The following is a 17,641-nucleotide window of genomic DNA, read 5'->3' as shown; positions in this document are numbered from 1 at the left end:
TTGCAGGAACTATTCTTTTGAATTCTACATTTGCCATGCTCAATGAAACAACAGGAATCACCTCTCTATTGTGGGCTTCACAAATCACAAGAACATCTGACCTTTTAACCAAAAAGTTATCATGCACATGTTACACATGCTTATATAATCAGTCACCTAAAAATTGCGCAACATAGGCATATATATATATATAGATAGATAGATAGATAGATAGATAGATAGATAGATAGATAGATAGATAGATAGATAGATAGATAGGCTATAGCCTATATGTTTGTTTTTCACTTTCTGTTAGTCACTTCACTCACATTCAGTTTAAACCACGAGGCTACCTTTAATTCAGTGTGTTTATTGTTATATATGCTCATGTGTCTTATACTTTTTATAATCACCTCTCACAGTGTTACAATGTATAAAGTTGTAAATGTATGTTTATGGTAAATACAATTTTTATTCGCGTCCTTGTAGTTTGTCTATGATGGGTATCCGTAGTTATACCGGAAGTAGTGTATCCATGCTGCTGCAGCAGAGTGCTTTGTAACTCACATTTTCATCTCTTTTCTGTATAACGTTATATTGATATCGAATTAAATTTGTATTATCATAGACATTATGGCTGGAAGTCGACTTGAGAAATTCGGTACTGTTTTTACCCGGTAAGCATTAGCGACAGCATGCTTTTTGAGATCATTTCAAGGTTAATGATATAAATGTGTTTAAACAATGTATGTTGTAATATGAAGGTGTACTATGTAAAATCGTTGTATAATTCCAAGAAATTATTAAACAAAGACATCGTGTATGGTGGATATATAACGTTAGTAATTGCTTTTGTCAGTAAAAACTTTGACACCTTGACTCTAGAACAGAGCAGTGTTAAATATATTTTTGGAGCATTTTGCTGACACACGCATGTGTTGCTCGTCATTCATAACACTCATTGTGATGCTGTTTGCAAAGGGTTCGTGATTTAATTCGAGCTGGAGTCATCAAGCAGGAGGAAAAGCCCATCTGGTTTGATGTGTATGCTGCTTTTCCTCCTAAGAGAGAGCCACTCTACGAGAAACCTGTGAGACCACTGAAAAAACATGCAGAAGATACTGTTCCTGAAATCTTATACAAGGAGGATGAAATACGAGCGTAAGCCCAAACAAACCCGTCCAAACCCCGTATCGTCTTAGTAACTTAATTTAAAATCTTTGCTTTTAGCAGTATTGCTCTCCCCATGGTCATTGATATATAGACTATATTTATGGTCACTCTAGTCTGTGCCCTTCATTTGTACTTTATATTTTTCTCCCTTCCAGCTATTAATGTTTGTGCCATCTCTGTTGATGAATTTATTATATGTTATGCGTTATTGATTTTGTTTGTTTATTTTGATCTTGGTGCTATACACAACTGCTGTTTAAAAGTTTGGGGTCAGTAAGAAATGAATACTTTTAAACAGCAAGGATGCATTCAATTCATGAAAAGTGATAGACTTAGTATTTAATTTATAATGTCACAAAAGATTTATATTAAATGCTGTTCTTTTGAACTTTCTATTCAACAGAGAATCGTGAAAATATATAACGATTTCCACAAAAATATCAAGCAGCACAACTGTTTTCAATATTGATTTATGATGATAATAAGAAATAGCACTAAGTTTATTAGAATATTAGGTCCCACTTTATATTAAGTGGCTTTAAGTACTATGTACTTACATTGAAATTACTAATTTGATACAATGGACTTATTGTATTTTTTAAATACCTGCATGTAATTACAGCTGTAATTAATGTATGTTATTACATTTGCAATTACACTGTTGCCCCTTCCCTTATACCTTAACCCACCCTTAAACTTACCCATACCAGCACACCTGTCCCTAACCTTACCTGTATCACACCGCAATAGCAGCAAAAGTGTTTTACAATAAAAAATGAACACAATAAGTACATTGTACTTATTTTTCTATGTAAATACATAGTACTTAAAGCCACTTAATATAAAGTGGGACCGAATATTATATTAGAATGATTTCTGAAGGATCATGCTTTGCATCACAGGATTAAATTCAATTAAAACATTTTTTTAAATAGAATAGTTACTTTTAAATTATAATAATATTTCACAATATTACAATAGTGCTGTATTTTTGATCAAATAAATGCAGCCTCAAAGACTTTCAAAAACATAAACAATCTTACCAACCCCAAACCCTTGAATAGTAGTCTACATCTAAATTAAAATGATATTAACATGGTCCCAGATTTTACTGTTGTCAGATCCTTTTCGGAAAACACCTCCAACCCATGGTCACGGCCCATCAGTTGATGATAACTGCATTAAACTTGCGTGCTTGTCGGAACCTGTACAGTAAATCTACTTTTCTTTTTTCTGTGATTGTAGAAAGTTCTTTGAGGTTTATGGTAATGGCCCCAGAGCTTTTGAGCTCCTCAAGCCCAACTTTGTTTCTTCATGTCAGAGGTAAGTTTTATAATGGGAAATTAAACATATTTGTACTGTACACTGAGTGTTTTTTGTGCCATTTCATTTAGTTGTTGTGTACTTCATCGTTCAGGTTTGTGATGATGTACAGTGAATTAGAAAGCAGAGGAGATGTCAAACCTGAGGTGCTGTTTGAAGAGACCGCAAAAGCACTGCTCGCAGAGGGAGTTTATCTAAGAAAGAGAGGAGGACCGGGGGTGAGTTCAAGTCTGAGAGCTGAATTGTTATTTAGCCTACTTGTCTCTTCACTGTCCATCATGTTTCTTTATAACCAGCAGGTGGCACCAGAGTCTCGGAACCCTTTGCTGAACATGAAGTTGACTGACATGTTGGCAGAGCTGCAAAGAGACACAGAGACGATTGTTCCAGAGAAACAGCCACAGGCAGAGACAGTGAACCCTGACGGCCAGACGTCATCATAAATATACCACTTCTCCTCTGTTAGGACAACATAAACTGCTCCTGCCTCCAGCACACCAACGTGCTGCTCAATCGTGCATTTTTGATGTGTCAAATACCATGACACAGATATTGTTTGTTCTGTTTTGGACACTATGCAAACCCAGAAGAGCAACATGTGTCTTTTCCCCTCTTGGTGTCAAATGAGAGATGTTGAAGACATGTTTGCACAGTCAAAAGGGTTTTGGCTTGAGGTCTTTATGGCCAAGCAGAGACTTTATAATACAGATCTAGTAAGTGGCTCGTTCCTGTGAAAGTGTCTAATGTCTGTGTAATAAAATATGTGGAGTGTTTAATGAAAGTACTTTCAAGTCCATTAACGACAGAAGTGGGAAAGTATCTGCGTTGTAAATCAGTGTTTCAGTTCCAGGTTTCAGAGTCACTCTATAAACTTATGATTCTTATTCATATTACCCCCCACCCTTTTTTTATTTTTACCGCATCCTTGTTACCGATGCACTCTTGCATTTAAATACATCCTCAGCACAATTGTAAATTGCAAAACGTTTTTTTTAGTTTTTTTTATTATGTTTCATCAATATAAAATCGATGGAGAGCTGATCTGCACAGACTTCAAATTACTTCACAAATGCCATTGTGTTAAACTCCAAGCATTTTCCAACTCTTTCAGAGTAATGTTCAACCAAAATATTTGATGGAAAGAATTACTGACATTTGCTCACTTGTGTTTGTACCATAGTACAATAATAATTAGAGACAGACCAACACTGGAACATGGACACCAAAAATGAAAAAATTATTTGACCAATGGAAGGGTAGTATTCTGTAATTGCCTAGACACGAATTAAATAAAAATTCTGTGGTATGAGCTGAATATACGATCTAATTTGGCAGAACATGAATGTTTCTAGCAGACCTCTTTTCCAAGATGATTGAAGGCTTTATTAGCTGCTGAAGAACATTACTTTCAATATTCCACAAATGGCCTTGTGGGAATGTCCTTGAATAGTTATTGGTTAATCAATTAGGAAATTGTTAACAACCATTTATGGTTTCGTGTACCAGGAACAATGTGATAATTCAAGGATGTGAATCATTTTTGCACCAGTAATTTAAAGAAAACAAAGACATGACTCAACAAATGAGCATACACTTGATTGTTAGTGTTTGTTTTTGTCTCTAAAGACACTTCAAAGTACTGCAGACTTCATAAAAGCACCACTTAGAGAGCAGAAATCCCATTAGTGGGTATTGGGTAAACGTTTGCTACTGACACATCGGACCCAAACACATTTCACATTTTGTGCACAATGATGCAATAAATAAATAAATATATATATATACCTATATTTCTATTTCTTTATTTTGATTATGCCTTTGTCACATTCTAAAGGACTTCAAGTTTACATAGCCTAGTATTGCGGCTACTAATTACAATTTTTAAGAGATTACTTAATCCAGTATAGACATGTCTTCAGGTTCAGGCAAATACCTTTGTTTCAGGTCCTTCATTGCTGGCTTTATACCACAATTATGTCAGTAACATTTCGTATGTTTGTCTTTTTGTTACACTAGCTTCCTGAAAGGAGTCATTTACCGTTGACCGCTAGATGGCAGTAATGTGATGTCTATTGACTCAAGTGTGATATCTGTCGGCTGTTTATTCAAAACGCAAAACACATCTTGGATAACATTTTCCCCAGAAGTATATATTTTTTCTCGATGTTGCAGTTTAATTTGTGTCATTTTTTCAGCTTTAATGGTTTTTATATATGTGTCTTCATGTGTGTGCGTCGTGTGTGCTGTGAAGAACCACTGTCTATGTGAAGGACCCAGATGCAGCTGAAATTAGTGAAGGAGAGGCGTGTAAGTATTAAAGGCTGAGGCGCGTGACGGACGCTTGGAGGGTGACGACTGCTCCTCAACACAACAACCGATCAACAATTACCATGGTAACTAACCATAGTTCCTCTCTAAATACCATAGTTATTGTTACTACCTTTAAAAAAACAGTAATTAATAATAATTTCTTTATTGGCTAATAGTAGCCTAAGTATGACTGCCCCAGGAGACCACGGTTATCACGGGTTGTATTTCAAGTTTTTTTTAAATAGGTCTAGTTGTGGTATTGTTAGTTTGTTTCAATACAAACATAATGATAAAATACGTATTATCAAGAAGTGAAATAAAGAAGTGAACACAAAACCTAACTTACACTACAAGCTAGCTGAAATCACTTAACTGCACATTGAGGTAATCTTTTGACTTCAGTTAAAAGCAAATTTTCTCTTGCACATAACAATAACGATTTTAATTAGGATGACAGCTACAAACATACAGTTATACTAGATTAATACAAAATTATATAACTGAGAACAGTGATAAACAGCAGTAGGCTATTTAAATATCTATTTTGCTACAAAAAGGTTAAAATGCCATGCAGAGAGTTTGGAACACTGTGATTATTAATTAAATTGCTGTTTTTTAACCAGTTAAAAGAACTCTCTAAACAAACATGTTCTCTATTAGAGAGAGAGAGAGAGAGAGAGAGAGAGAGAGAGAGAGAGAGAGAGAGATGTTCAAGCGTGTTTGATTGCTTCAGCTCGTTCTGTAGAAAGCTTGCTTTTTGCTTTTTCATGCTACAAAGCTACACAATTGTGAACAGCTAAACTACTACTTTTTCGCTACTGAAAATGTAGGCCTAGTTAAGGTGCGTCAGTAGCCTACTTTGCACACGATAACCACATTTTCATGATAAATTGACTCTTTGAAACAGTTACTCTTTGACTTAACTTCTTTGTTTTAATTTTGAAATAACATGTTTCAATCACGAAACCCAATCAAACAGGACCTTCATTTCCCATCATGCTTTGCAAAGGAGTTGAACTGGGAGAATAAATGTTGAAATAAAGTGTCAATGCAATTATTTTATGCATTATTATAATTTTTTAGCAAGATGAGAAAATAGAGAGACTTGTTAATGTTTAATGTTCTATTATGTTGGTGTTTAAAAGTTTTTGTCATGTTAGTGGTTTTGGAGGTTTCCATTGTGATGAAATGTTGAGCTTGTGCTTGGGCTTAGGGTGTCACTTCTGGACTGTCAACATCAAACATGTCATGTGTAAAGAACACAATTATATTTAATATGTTGTTATAAACATCACAGGACCACTCAAGCATTAAATTGGTTTATTTGAATAAATGCGGGAACATAAATGAAAATCATTATTAAGTTAACCTAAAACAATACATTCAAGTTAAATGAGCACAGATGACTCTAGTTAGTTGTACAAGGTTGCTTATTGGATTTCACTTGTTTCAATCAAGTCCATGATCCACTGTCCGTGATTGAATCATGTTCAGCCAAAAAGCTATTTTTAAGAGTGAAATATTATAGAACAAGGAATACTAATACGGGTTTAAGGTCCTCGCTTCAGAACAGATCTGGTTCATTTGCACGTACGGTTTTAAATTTTAATGTCCTGAGATTACAACCGGTTTATTTGAAGTGTCCCTGGTTATGTCTTCTCCTTTGTTATGTCCTGATAATGAGACATGATCTGTACACACTAGATGTGCACTACTGCTTCTGTCTGGTGGCCAAACAACCCTTTGAGTGCTCCATCACCATAATCAATGGCAGGTTGAGCCGGCTGGGGTTTGAAGACCTTTACACAAACACTGTTTGTTTTACTTCTCCACGGCCACGGAGCTCAGAAGAAAGGCTGCCATCCAGTTGCCCTGGTCAAGGTATCGATTGGGACCTGCTTGTTTGTTGTTTTATTTATTTATTTGTTTATTCAGCACTGGAACTCTGGGATTCTCCCCTTCTGCATATGTCAAGGGCATTTTTCTCATCCCTGGCCTACAAAAACTTCAGTCTGCTTTGCAGTGCAGGCCTGCTGTACTGATTAATTGCATAAAGATGCCTGATGGTTTAATTTAGTCTGGTATATTACTTGAGAGACCTGAATTACCGTAGTTGGTCTTCCTCTCTCTGCTGACGTCTGCACAAATGCAGGCAGCTCACAATCCTTAACCTAAAATATGATGCTCTCCAAAAGGGCCAAGTTTTAAACATGTCCCCGATTCTGTCTACTCACAAAGTGGACAATCAATAAGATGGTTCATTTTTTAAAGGGGTGGTATAAAGCCCCTTTTCACAAGATGTAAAATACATCTCTGATGTCCCCAGAGTGTGTATGTGAAGTTTTTGCTCAAAATACCTCATGTTTTACAGCATGTTAAACTTGTCCCTTTTTGAGGGGGAGCAAAAACGTGTCGCTTGTGTGTGTTCCTTTAAATGCAAATGAGCTGCTGCTCCCGGCACAGAGTGTGTGTTATCAGCTCAGATTACCTCACACAGACACGCACTAAAATGTCAGAAACTGTTCTGCATTTTTTGTTTAAACTAGTCGAACAGTGATGGAGAGACTCAAGAAGAAGTGACAACATGTAGAATGCAACAGGACGCTTCTGAATGGCTAATTGATTAATTTATGTTGCTTTATGTATGTTATCTTCAAGTCTTTAATTGGCATATTCTGTCATGATAATAATAAAATCGCTCGTGTGGGAACTGTTGTGAGATGCCTAAAGAGTGACATGCTTGCCGTTGTGTTACGTACTGTATTGCATGTGAAAAGCCGGATGCGACAGCTTGAGCAGACTCACAAATGTGCTTTACAACAACTATTCCTCTTCTCAACATGGACTGTGTTGTGTTCCCAGGAACGGGGGTTTATGTAATTTTTAGGGTTGGTGATGTCACTAACCCGTGAGGAATGTCTTGTAGTCCCTATCAGCCGTTTGTTGTAGTCCTTAAAAAACGATTTCTTTAAAAGCAAATATCTTCCTTTGCTTTGAACTTTGAGCGTTGTAACTTTGCAGATGTTTTTTTATGCTCAAACAGCAACATTACACACTAACTAAAGTTAGAAAAGTGAAATCATAATCAACCACCCCTTTAAACACTCACACTATAAAAGCCAGGGTTTTACAGCCTAATGTCAAATGATAAAAGTTGGAAAAACCTAGATATAATTATTCAGAATGTACATTATACACTGCATTTTTACTTTTCTTAAAGTCCCCATATAGTCAATAATTGTTTCCCTTAAAATTAATATTTGATCAACAACATGACATTGAAAGTTTTTTTTCCTTGAAAACAATTCTTCTTGCCTTAAAATAGCTTGAATATATATCTACACCCTTGACTCATTTAGTATATGCGGTTCTATGAATATGCAAATTAGCCCCGCCTCCACTCACTCACATCAGCTCAGAGATCCACTTGTTGGCGATCACACGTTGATGTGATTGGTTAGGTAGTTTTGAGAACCTGTCTTTGGTTCACTGCAGTTTTAAGGAGAAAATACTCAGAAATGGTGTTGACTTATGCATTTGTACATGGTTTGTCTTAAAGTATATTAAAAACACCACACACTCTAAAAAATGCTGGGTTGTTTTAACCCAAATTTGGGTCAAATATGGACAAACCCAGCCGTTGGCTTAAATTTTTCAATTTGAAATGTTAACCCAACGGTTGGGTTCGTCCATATTTGACCCAAATTTGGTTTAAAACAACCCAGCATTTTTTAGAGTGCATAGACATGAACAATATTTAAAAAAAACTATATTTTCACCACGGGGGGACTTAATAAAAGTAACACAGTTATAATGGATTATAATACACCTTTAATGTATTAAAACGAATGACATGCTGCTCACATGCTTTAATGCATTATACTATTTTTTACATATTTACATAGGTAGCCATACATATATAATGTATTATAATAGCTGTAAGTCATATATGACAATATAAAAACTATTTGTAAGATATTATCAAACATTTGCAGTACACATTATATAAACCTTTCTATTCTTTACAAAACATCATCATTTGACACTTTAGAGCGCTCAAGAATCAAACAACCTTAATCTTAAAAGAAGCATGTGGCATCTCAAAAACACTAAATTCTGGATATGCACCATTAAAGATTTATTTATTTACAGTCTCACATTGCTTGTAATAATAGCGAAAATTTATCTACATTTTTAGTTTTTTAAATAAAAAGAAAAGAACATTTAGAAACGAAAGAATGAACCTGTTAACCAACTGAAACACAAAAGAACTCCAGTGCTGCCTTTCACATGCTGCTGTTTATATCACAGTTGTGCTGTCGGATATACAATAGCCTGTCTAAAGTCATAAGAAAGACATGAAAAATACAGTATTTAGGCCAGTTTAGTTCTCCTAAAAGCCTCAGTTTAAACTGTCAGGCATCTCAGTTGACCAGGCAAAGGGTTAAGGCTCTCCCGCGGAGTTCTGCCTCTTCCCCGTCAACACGTGCGATCCAGGTCAATGCAATTTGCTCTGCGGGCGAGTTCATTTTCACATGGCATTGAAATGCACGACCACACGCGCTGCCCGCCTGCATTGCCTCAGGTCTGTTTCCTCTCTTCTGTCACCTAGAGCTAACCTTTCACATGATACAATTCTAAATAATTTTTGATAATTAATCCTTGTGAAATGGTTTTCTAACAAGCCTAAATTGCATATAAAAGTATTTGACTTAAGCTGTGCTTAAAAAAAAAAAAATCAGAGCCAAAAGCTCACAATTAAAAGCCTGGGGGATAAAAGGAAGCCAAAGAGCAATTGCACCCATGTGGTACGTTCATGTCATAACTTGCCTCATCCTTTCCGTTTAGATCCTCATGTTGTACAGTTCAGAAAATATACACTGTGATATTTCAAAGTGAAAACATTTGGAGTATGTGTTACAAGAAATGACCATTTCAGTCTTTCTACTTCAAAATCTCACACTTCATTCAATGTGTTACTTGCTGTATCTTTGCCAATATTGGTGAAATTTAATAGCAGTTCCCAATTGAAGATTGTTATAAAGTAAATACTGTACAATTGTTTTTTTTTTGTGCACTCGTTCAGCGTAAACGGACCACACAGGAGTCAGCGGTTGGTGTGGTCGAGGCCTTCTGTGGTTGTGATTCACAACCTGTTTTTGAGCCCCCTACAGGGTCTGTGAGTTCTGCTATACCCTACCCCAAAGGTGCAGGTGAGCCCAGACTGATCTGAGATCAGAGACGCAGCCACGGGCGAGCCCTCTTACATGATTCCATGTCCTCAGGCTATGAAGTCTGAGCCGAGCTTTGGAGGGGCAAGAGGTGTAAAGGGATAAATGGAAACTGAATTCAACAGGCTGCCGCCAAGCGTGGTGTCATCAGCTGATGCCACAAAGGCACTTTTTTCTCCCTGACAGGAGCTGTTCAAGGCATTTTTTCCCCTTTGTTATCTTCTTCTTTTTTAATCCTTCAAGGACAGGAAGTGCTCTAATGGGAGACCAAAGCATGTGACATCTACACATTTTAATGCAAAAAAAATGAACATCTCTGCTTGAGACTTTTGAAAGAAGCTTGCTTTTGTGGATTTTTGCCAGTCACTCTCAGTTCTGAGAGGACAGCTTGTGTTATTGACACGACAGACACCTTTCTAACCCTTCAACACACTCTTTTGGATGTGCGAGACCAATCATTATCATTACGACTGATTCCTTTGATATGATCTTCAGACTTTCACTTTAAAAATGTTGGCTGGTACATTTAGTTTAGGGAATCCGATTGTGTTTGTTGCACAAAGAGAGTCGCTCGCGCAACCAGAGCTGTTAATTATGATTGGTTTGTTATTGCTCACCAGAGCATAACAAATCGCCATTATGTTGTTTTGCTGAGTCTAATTTAATTGTAACAAAAGTAATTATCCCTCATTTATATTGATGCCATAAGCAGAAGTAAGAGAGCACCTGCTGCCATAAGCCAGTTGTTTACTAAAAATAAACCAGGTGAAATCTAACCTCGTGTTCTTCAACGTACCATCCATCAAGAACTTCCTCTCCCACTATATTTGCAGAAAGAGTGAGTTGTTTATGCTCAGTATGCATTTTGTTCTTGGGTGAGCTATATAAAAAATGTATGGTTTACTTAAACTTTCTTTTGCAAGTTTTTTTGTAGTTGAAAATTTCAATGGTATAAATCAAAAAAGTAAAATCTACTTATCTTTGCAACATTACATTGAATAAAGTGAGGGAGGAAATCTTTGCAAATCTGTGGCACTTCAAATAATCTAATAACAGTCAACTGAATAACATCTATAAGTGCCGAAATATATTAGATTTCAAACAACCCAACAAATGTAAAGAACTAAATGGATGCTCACCAAAAGTGAGACAACAAAGTATGTGAAGAAAGCGTACCTGTCTGCATCCACTGACCTCAACAAGTCCAAGCTTGTATATTTAAGTTTAGTAATTTCACTTAAATGACAATTAATAGGTCATTTTCATTGCAATTTAAGTGACATTACTAAACTTAAATATACAAGCTTCTATCATTCTAGAAGAAAGTTTAAGATGGCACTTAGAGGCTTTTGCATCTGAACTCTTCATATACAATATTCTCAACTTCATGCTTTAACTAAGTTCTTTTTTTGCCTTGCATTTTCCACAGTCTTGTTTTTCAGTAAAAAAAAAAGTTCCTTTAAAGAGTATCAAAATCTCATTGAAGTACTTCTTACTACATAAACTTTTCCCTGTAGACGAGTAACTCATCCGGCATATCTTGACGTGGTAGAGGAGACCGAGCCAGGTCTTCTCTCGTAATTTTCAGTGTGACTTATTGAATATCAATGAAACCTACTTTTCTATGAGAAATGTACAGTAAAAATAGACTAACACCTGAGGCTAGTCGATTTGGAGCGCCGCCAATTACTACACCCACCAAGGAGAACGACAGCGATTGTCCCTGAAAAGTTCTACCCATCCTTAACAATGATTTGTATTCAGTGTCTTGACTATTAGCCTACTCAAGTATGAATGTAGAGGACATCTTTCCGTGGCACCATCTTCGCCCAGGGGGACGGTTGAAAGAGTCCGACGAATGCGGTGAATGCTATTTTTCTGGGCATCGTCTCCTCTGACGGCTGCCTGCCAAAACGTAAGCGGTCGAAGTGATATGACAACCCCCACCCTGGAATCTCTGCAACATTTTGCCCCTGCAAGATGTCAATAACAGGCTCCAATCGCCCAATCTTCAGGCCCGCCCGGCTCTGCAGGCTTTTTCCGGGAATGCATCCTTCAATGTTCATTCTATATTAATGTTTGTCAGGAGTGATTCTCGTGCTGTCTGGGGTGGAGGATTGACTGAAGACACTCGGAGAGCTGCATAATGAGAATCTTTAATATCGTCTCCCTGTCTCCCTCCGCTGCAGATGAGATTGTTTGGGGCTAAACTAGCGAATGCGCTAAAATACTATTTATTTTCTGATGGGCCTGTGGCATCTCTCGGTTTCTCTCTTTCTCTCTCTCTCTCTCTCTCTCCCTCTCTCTCTCTCTCTCTCTCCTCTCCATTTTCTCCGTCCGTGAGACCTGAGTGCTCATGTGAAAAGTTTGCATCGCTAAAGAGGAAGAGGGAAATAACCTTGAGGAGTAATTTGACTCCGTCACTTGTCTCCGTCTGACAGAAGAGGCGATTACGGCCTCGGCTCTCAAAACTGGAGTGTTTGCAAATACAGTATTCACGTACAGTTGGGCTCGGGCAGCTGTGTAATCACCCCCCTAAGTAATGTGATACTTTCTTGCTGCAGTAATAAGGGAAGGAGATTTGAAATTTTCTCTCTCATCCCCCATGAATAACATTAAAAATGGAAACCGTCCGACTCCGAAGCGGAGGACGGTGATAAAGCCCCTCGTATTAATTATGGCTTTAAATAAATAATGCATCCTCATCTGGATCTATTCTCTTCCGCTCGTTCATCCGGCCTCTTCATCACGCTCTCATCCACAGTTCAGCACTTCTGATCAATCCTTCAAGGACAGTGGGAGATTGGATGATGGCCGAGACACACTTTCTTCCGGAGGCTTGGGAATTTCAGTGGAAGTGCTTTTTCTCCTTTTGTTCCTGGCATTACCACAGAATTGATCTGAAAAATGCACCAATTTCTCAAAGAAAAAACTAAGTATTGGCAGGGAGATCTTCTAATTTTTTTGCTCAGCATCAGAAACAGTGCTGAATAAAAAAACAACAACTCAGTGCTGGACTGAATGAAAGTATCCAGTGATTGCAGCTGGATTAAAAATAGGAAAACATTGAATTATCTTTAACAAAAGCTACAGTGCAAAAAAAAAAAAAAAACACCGGCTTGCAACCTAATTAATTATTCATCCCCCAGTGCATGCTGGGAACACACTGCAAAGGGCTAAAATTCATGGAGTCCCTAAAGGGACATGGTGATTGAAAAAAAAAATGAGATAGGAGGAAAAATTATACGCCAAAGCTTTTGCATTCTCTCACAAATGTTTTGTGTTCCCCAAGAAACTTTGCATCCGCTTGCAAAACTTTTGAGTTCTTTGCGAGCGAACGCAAAGTTTCTTGGGGGAATGCAGAAGTTTTACCAAAACATTGCAATATATTTTTTCCTCCCATCTCATATTTTTCCCCCTCACCATTTCCCTTTAAGGTCTTCGTACAAGTTTGTGGATAAACTGTACAATATTTTCTTTGGAACAATACTTGAAATCTCAAGATAAATATCTGGAGGTGGGGATGGGGGGTAGATTGTCAACTCTGTTTTAATTTTCCTCTTCATATTGTCCCTGAAGTTGAACAATACATGTGACAAAAAACACTAATACTGTTGACAAAGTGCATGGAATGTGTGGCTTTCATCACAATTTATATTGATTTGATGTAATTTTTTATTTGATGTTTATGGGCGTGGCGTGTATACTCAAGGAGAACTTATATTCTATGAACCTGTATCTTTCGCCTACACACACACTGAAGCTAAGCAGGGTTGATCATGGTCAGCTCCGGCCAGCAGGAGGTGCTCATCCTGTCACTGTGCGGGATAATGCCCCTGCACACAGTAGTGATGATAAGATTATACTGTAAATATCCTGTAGATACATACACATTTTTTTGTTAGTTCATTATAATGTCAAGTGAAAGTAACTACAACACATTACAATAACAAAATCCTAACAGTTTGCATTTACTCTAAGATATTTTTTTCTGGTTTACTTCAATTAATTTAGTTAATGCAACTCAATTTATAAAGTCCCACCTGACTCCAAAATAAAGTAACTCCAACATCCCATGTCTATTAGGTTTTGAGGTCATCTGTATACTAGAGTACTTTTAAAAGTTGACGAATCAACTTTTAGCACTGTAAAGTGCTAATAAAATGCAGACTGAAACATAGATGACTCGTGTTACGTTCAAGGGTGTATGCAAATTTTGGGCCAATAAAATACTCCCTATGTTAGCTAACATCTTTTAACTATTGAAAAAAAGAGTACTTAAATATTCCCGCTCCAACAAAGAAAACAGATTTAAAGGTTAATGTTAAGAATTATGGCGGTAATAATCAATAAACATTTTCCAGTATAGGCTTAAATCAATGTGAACATTGTTAGACCAGATCTACAAGATTTCCCTTTAAACACTTTTGTGATTCCAAGCTCTCTACAGATTGGCTCGGCGTGTTTTTCCATTTTTCATGTCTATGTCCTCGCTTTGTTATAATTCTCCTTTAAGTGCTGTTGATGTCAAGCCTTAAATCTCCCAGATTTATTGTCAGATAATGCAGGAAGGCCTTTGTATTTGGCTGTCAGTGTCTGCAGTCAAAGAGCCGGCCCTGTCTTGACATATCACACGTTCAGCCGCTCTGCCTTCAGTGCAGGGAGGGCAAAAGAAGACAGGAAAAGGCTTGTCGTGGGCAGAACGGATAAAGTATGAAAGAGAAATGAATAAAAGAGTAACCGCCTCCTCCTTTCTCTTCTTGGCACTGGTGCAGAGTTGAGGTTGTCTGTGATAATCTTATCGCGCTATGATGGCTAGCGGACGGGGACAAAAGAGGCCGAGGCACGTTGAAGGTCTGATGGGTTGCTGATTGCAAAGCTGTCCAGCGGAGAGACAGTTGCCATGGAAATGATGAATGACATATGTCCCACCTGATAGGACAGGCAAAGCAGTAGAGTGATGAATAGGAACGTTTGTGTGTGAGAGAAGATGAACAGCTTTTAGCTTTTTGGTTGCAGTTTTCATACCCTCCACACACACACACACGTTATAACAAGTACTTTAATACCAAGTGTGGGCAGTTCAAAAGTTTTAGTATATGACGTTAATATGGTTCTAAAAATGATCATTTAGATAAATTCAAAAATTCAGCTCTTGAACATTTGCATAACACGTCCACTGACTTATGTTAAAATTGAAATGGTTTATCTATTGCATCGATGAAAAAAAAAAAATCAAACCTTTATTTTTAAGAGTGTCTCATCTTAAAGTGTTATTTTCAAAAGTACAAATAATCAATGTCTCTCAATCCATATAAGATCAAAAAGAAAAGAAAAGAAGCTTGCGAACACCAAGGTCATGGGTTTGACTCTCAGGGAATTCATGAATGGACAAAAACTGTATGTTAATGTTCATTTCTTTGAAAAATTAAACCTCTTGATAAAATGCATACATGTAATTTGCATAATTATTTGTATGAGAAGATCATAATACTTGCCATAGATCATAATTTGTAGTACTTGCCAAACATTGCATAATACTATATGACTTAACATTACTGTCTGACACGAAAATATCGTATTATATCATATTACCAGAGAATACAGCGATCTCTGTCTTTTAACATATTTTTCTCATTTAGAAAGAACAAGGACAAAGCGATCGGGGGGAGGTGTGAAACGAGGGTGTGTTTGCTAATACAACAGACACAACATGGCCTCCGGTCGCCTCCTCAGCGGTGACTGTGATAAATGAGTCTGGAAAAATGTGCAGCTTCACGACGAACTCACTCACAGCTGCAACTTGAGGAGGACTTTTCAGGTATTTTTAGAGAGCTTTTCTCCACACTCTCTCCCTCTCCTCATACTTCTCTTAGTGTCTCGAGTGTTTATCACCAGGTGTGGAAGCAGGTTCGGTCGCAGACAGTGGCTCAGCTAACCGGGAAAAAAGCTCTCTCTTTCGCACACTGAACATAAACTAATTTTGGGCTCACTTGAGAGAATTGTTTCCTTCATTAGGGAAGCTAAAGTGTGGTGTTCATCTCCCTCTGATTGCTCTTTGGAGGTGCTTGAGGGGCCCAGACTCCCATTAGCCTGATGAGGAGCTTACTCTGCTAACCCAGCTATATGGGGCAAATTACATACATATGTGGGTGGCTGGATTCATATATTGGGCTTCAATGGTATATTACAAGCGAGAAAATCAGTGTTGTACTGTTATAAGAGGAAATGAGTTCTGAGCTTGAACTTGAACTCTTGTCTTTGAACAAAACATGTTTAAGAAGTTTTTATGAGTGGGAGGATTGATTTAAAGCTCAGAAGTTTTCATTCAAGCTTACAAAACCACAGTCGCTTGAAGGAAGTTTCTGGGTTCGATACAAATAGAGCTCAACTGACAGCACTTGTGTCATATATTGATGATTTCCACAAAAATCATCTCTACTTTTCTGGAAAAAAAAAAGAACAAATATCTGGGTTACAGGCACTTCTAATGGAAGTGAAGTGGGTCAATTCATAAACGTTACAATACTCACCGTTTTAATAATATAGCTACTAGACTTCAGCAATATGCCTGTTAGCATGAATTTAAAAATCACGTACTAAAGTTACCTGTGTAAAGTTGCATCCAATTTTAACACTTTGTTGCCATGACCTCAAAACCCATCAAAATGAGAACAATTCAGCTCAAATAAAATACACATTTTAACAGAACAAATCATGTAAATGCATTAATAACATTAAAAGCTTCAAATGTATGCGTGTAAATCCTCCAAATATTGGCCCTATGGACTTACATTGAACAGTAAGGTTGTGTTCACACTTGTCTCGGTCTGCTTCCAAAGGAACTCTGGTGGCGTTCAAATTAAATATAACCGCAACACGGACCAAAGACATGTAGAAAAAACAAAAACAGGAAATGATGACACAAGATGTCACCCTAAAAAGGACAGAATGCTCATGCATATTTATTCTTGTCATAGTCGTGATGTTTCCTATCCCAGTTCGGTACAGGCATCAAATCCTCGCAGAAGATCTTCGGAGGGATTCCTGCCGCTGTTTTGACTCCTTTACACATTTTAGAAGCTCTTCACGAGTTCTCAGCTCCATCATTTAGCCCAGCACACAGCATTGTTTTGGATGTTTGACAAGTTCCGTCGCAAAATCATAAAAGCTGTTTTTTATTTTTTATCTAGGTTCGGTGTTAAAAATGACAGTGTGAATGCTGAGCGAACCACTAAATGTAGAATTTTCTTTTTTGGTCCGGACCAAAAGAACCAGGAGAACCAAACTACAAGTATGAACACACTAATATGCACACTGTAACCTCGATTTTTGCTTTTTTTCTGACAAAGGAAAAGTCAAAAATGTCTTTTTGTGGTAATTATGCAGTTAATTATGCTGCAAATTACGTTGATTGATTTTAACTGGTACTGAACCTGGAATATTCCTTTTATAGATATTCTTAATATAGAAATTAATTAAAGACTAAGCAAAACCATTAATTGGAAATAAAGACTGTACAATGTTCTTTGTGAACTGGCTCAGAAAGGGTTGGTCAGTTTTCAGGATGCGTTGTTGTGATTTGACCGTTATCTTCATTGCAATTCCTCTCATCAGACTTCCAC

At 37.2% G+C, this 17,641-nt stretch overlaps 1 protein-coding gene across 2 annotated transcripts; it reads left to right on the top strand.

The window, feature by feature from the left end:
• Positions 1 to 456: 456 nt before the first annotated feature.
• On the top strand, positions 457 to 3,259 carry mrps23 (mitochondrial ribosomal protein S23). Of its 2 annotated transcripts, none has more exons than XM_079609484.1 (5): positions 457 to 656; positions 961 to 1,140; positions 2,398 to 2,475; positions 2,570 to 2,693; positions 2,775 to 3,259. In XM_079609484.1, the coding sequence occupies exons 1-5, from the start codon at positions 613 to 615 to the stop codon at positions 2,916 to 2,918; spliced, it is 570 nt and encodes a 189-aa protein (XP_079465610.1). In that variant the 5' UTR covers positions 457 to 612; the 3' UTR covers positions 2,919 to 3,259. The 2 variants fall into 2 exon arrangements, with proteins under 2 accessions (XP_079465610.1, XP_079465609.1); XM_079609483.1 differs by having other exon boundaries at positions 478 to 656; positions 2,772 to 3,259.
• Positions 3,260 to 17,641: the final 14,382 nt, after the last annotated feature.

This window comes from Phoxinus phoxinus, assembly GCF_949152265.1.
Source record: "Phoxinus phoxinus genome assembly, chromosome: 4".
Taxonomy (NCBI): Eukaryota; Metazoa; Chordata; class Actinopteri; order Cypriniformes; family Leuciscidae; genus Phoxinus; species Phoxinus phoxinus.
Note: the sequence above shows the minus strand (reverse complement) of the source record. Positions and strands in the feature narration are given on the sequence as shown.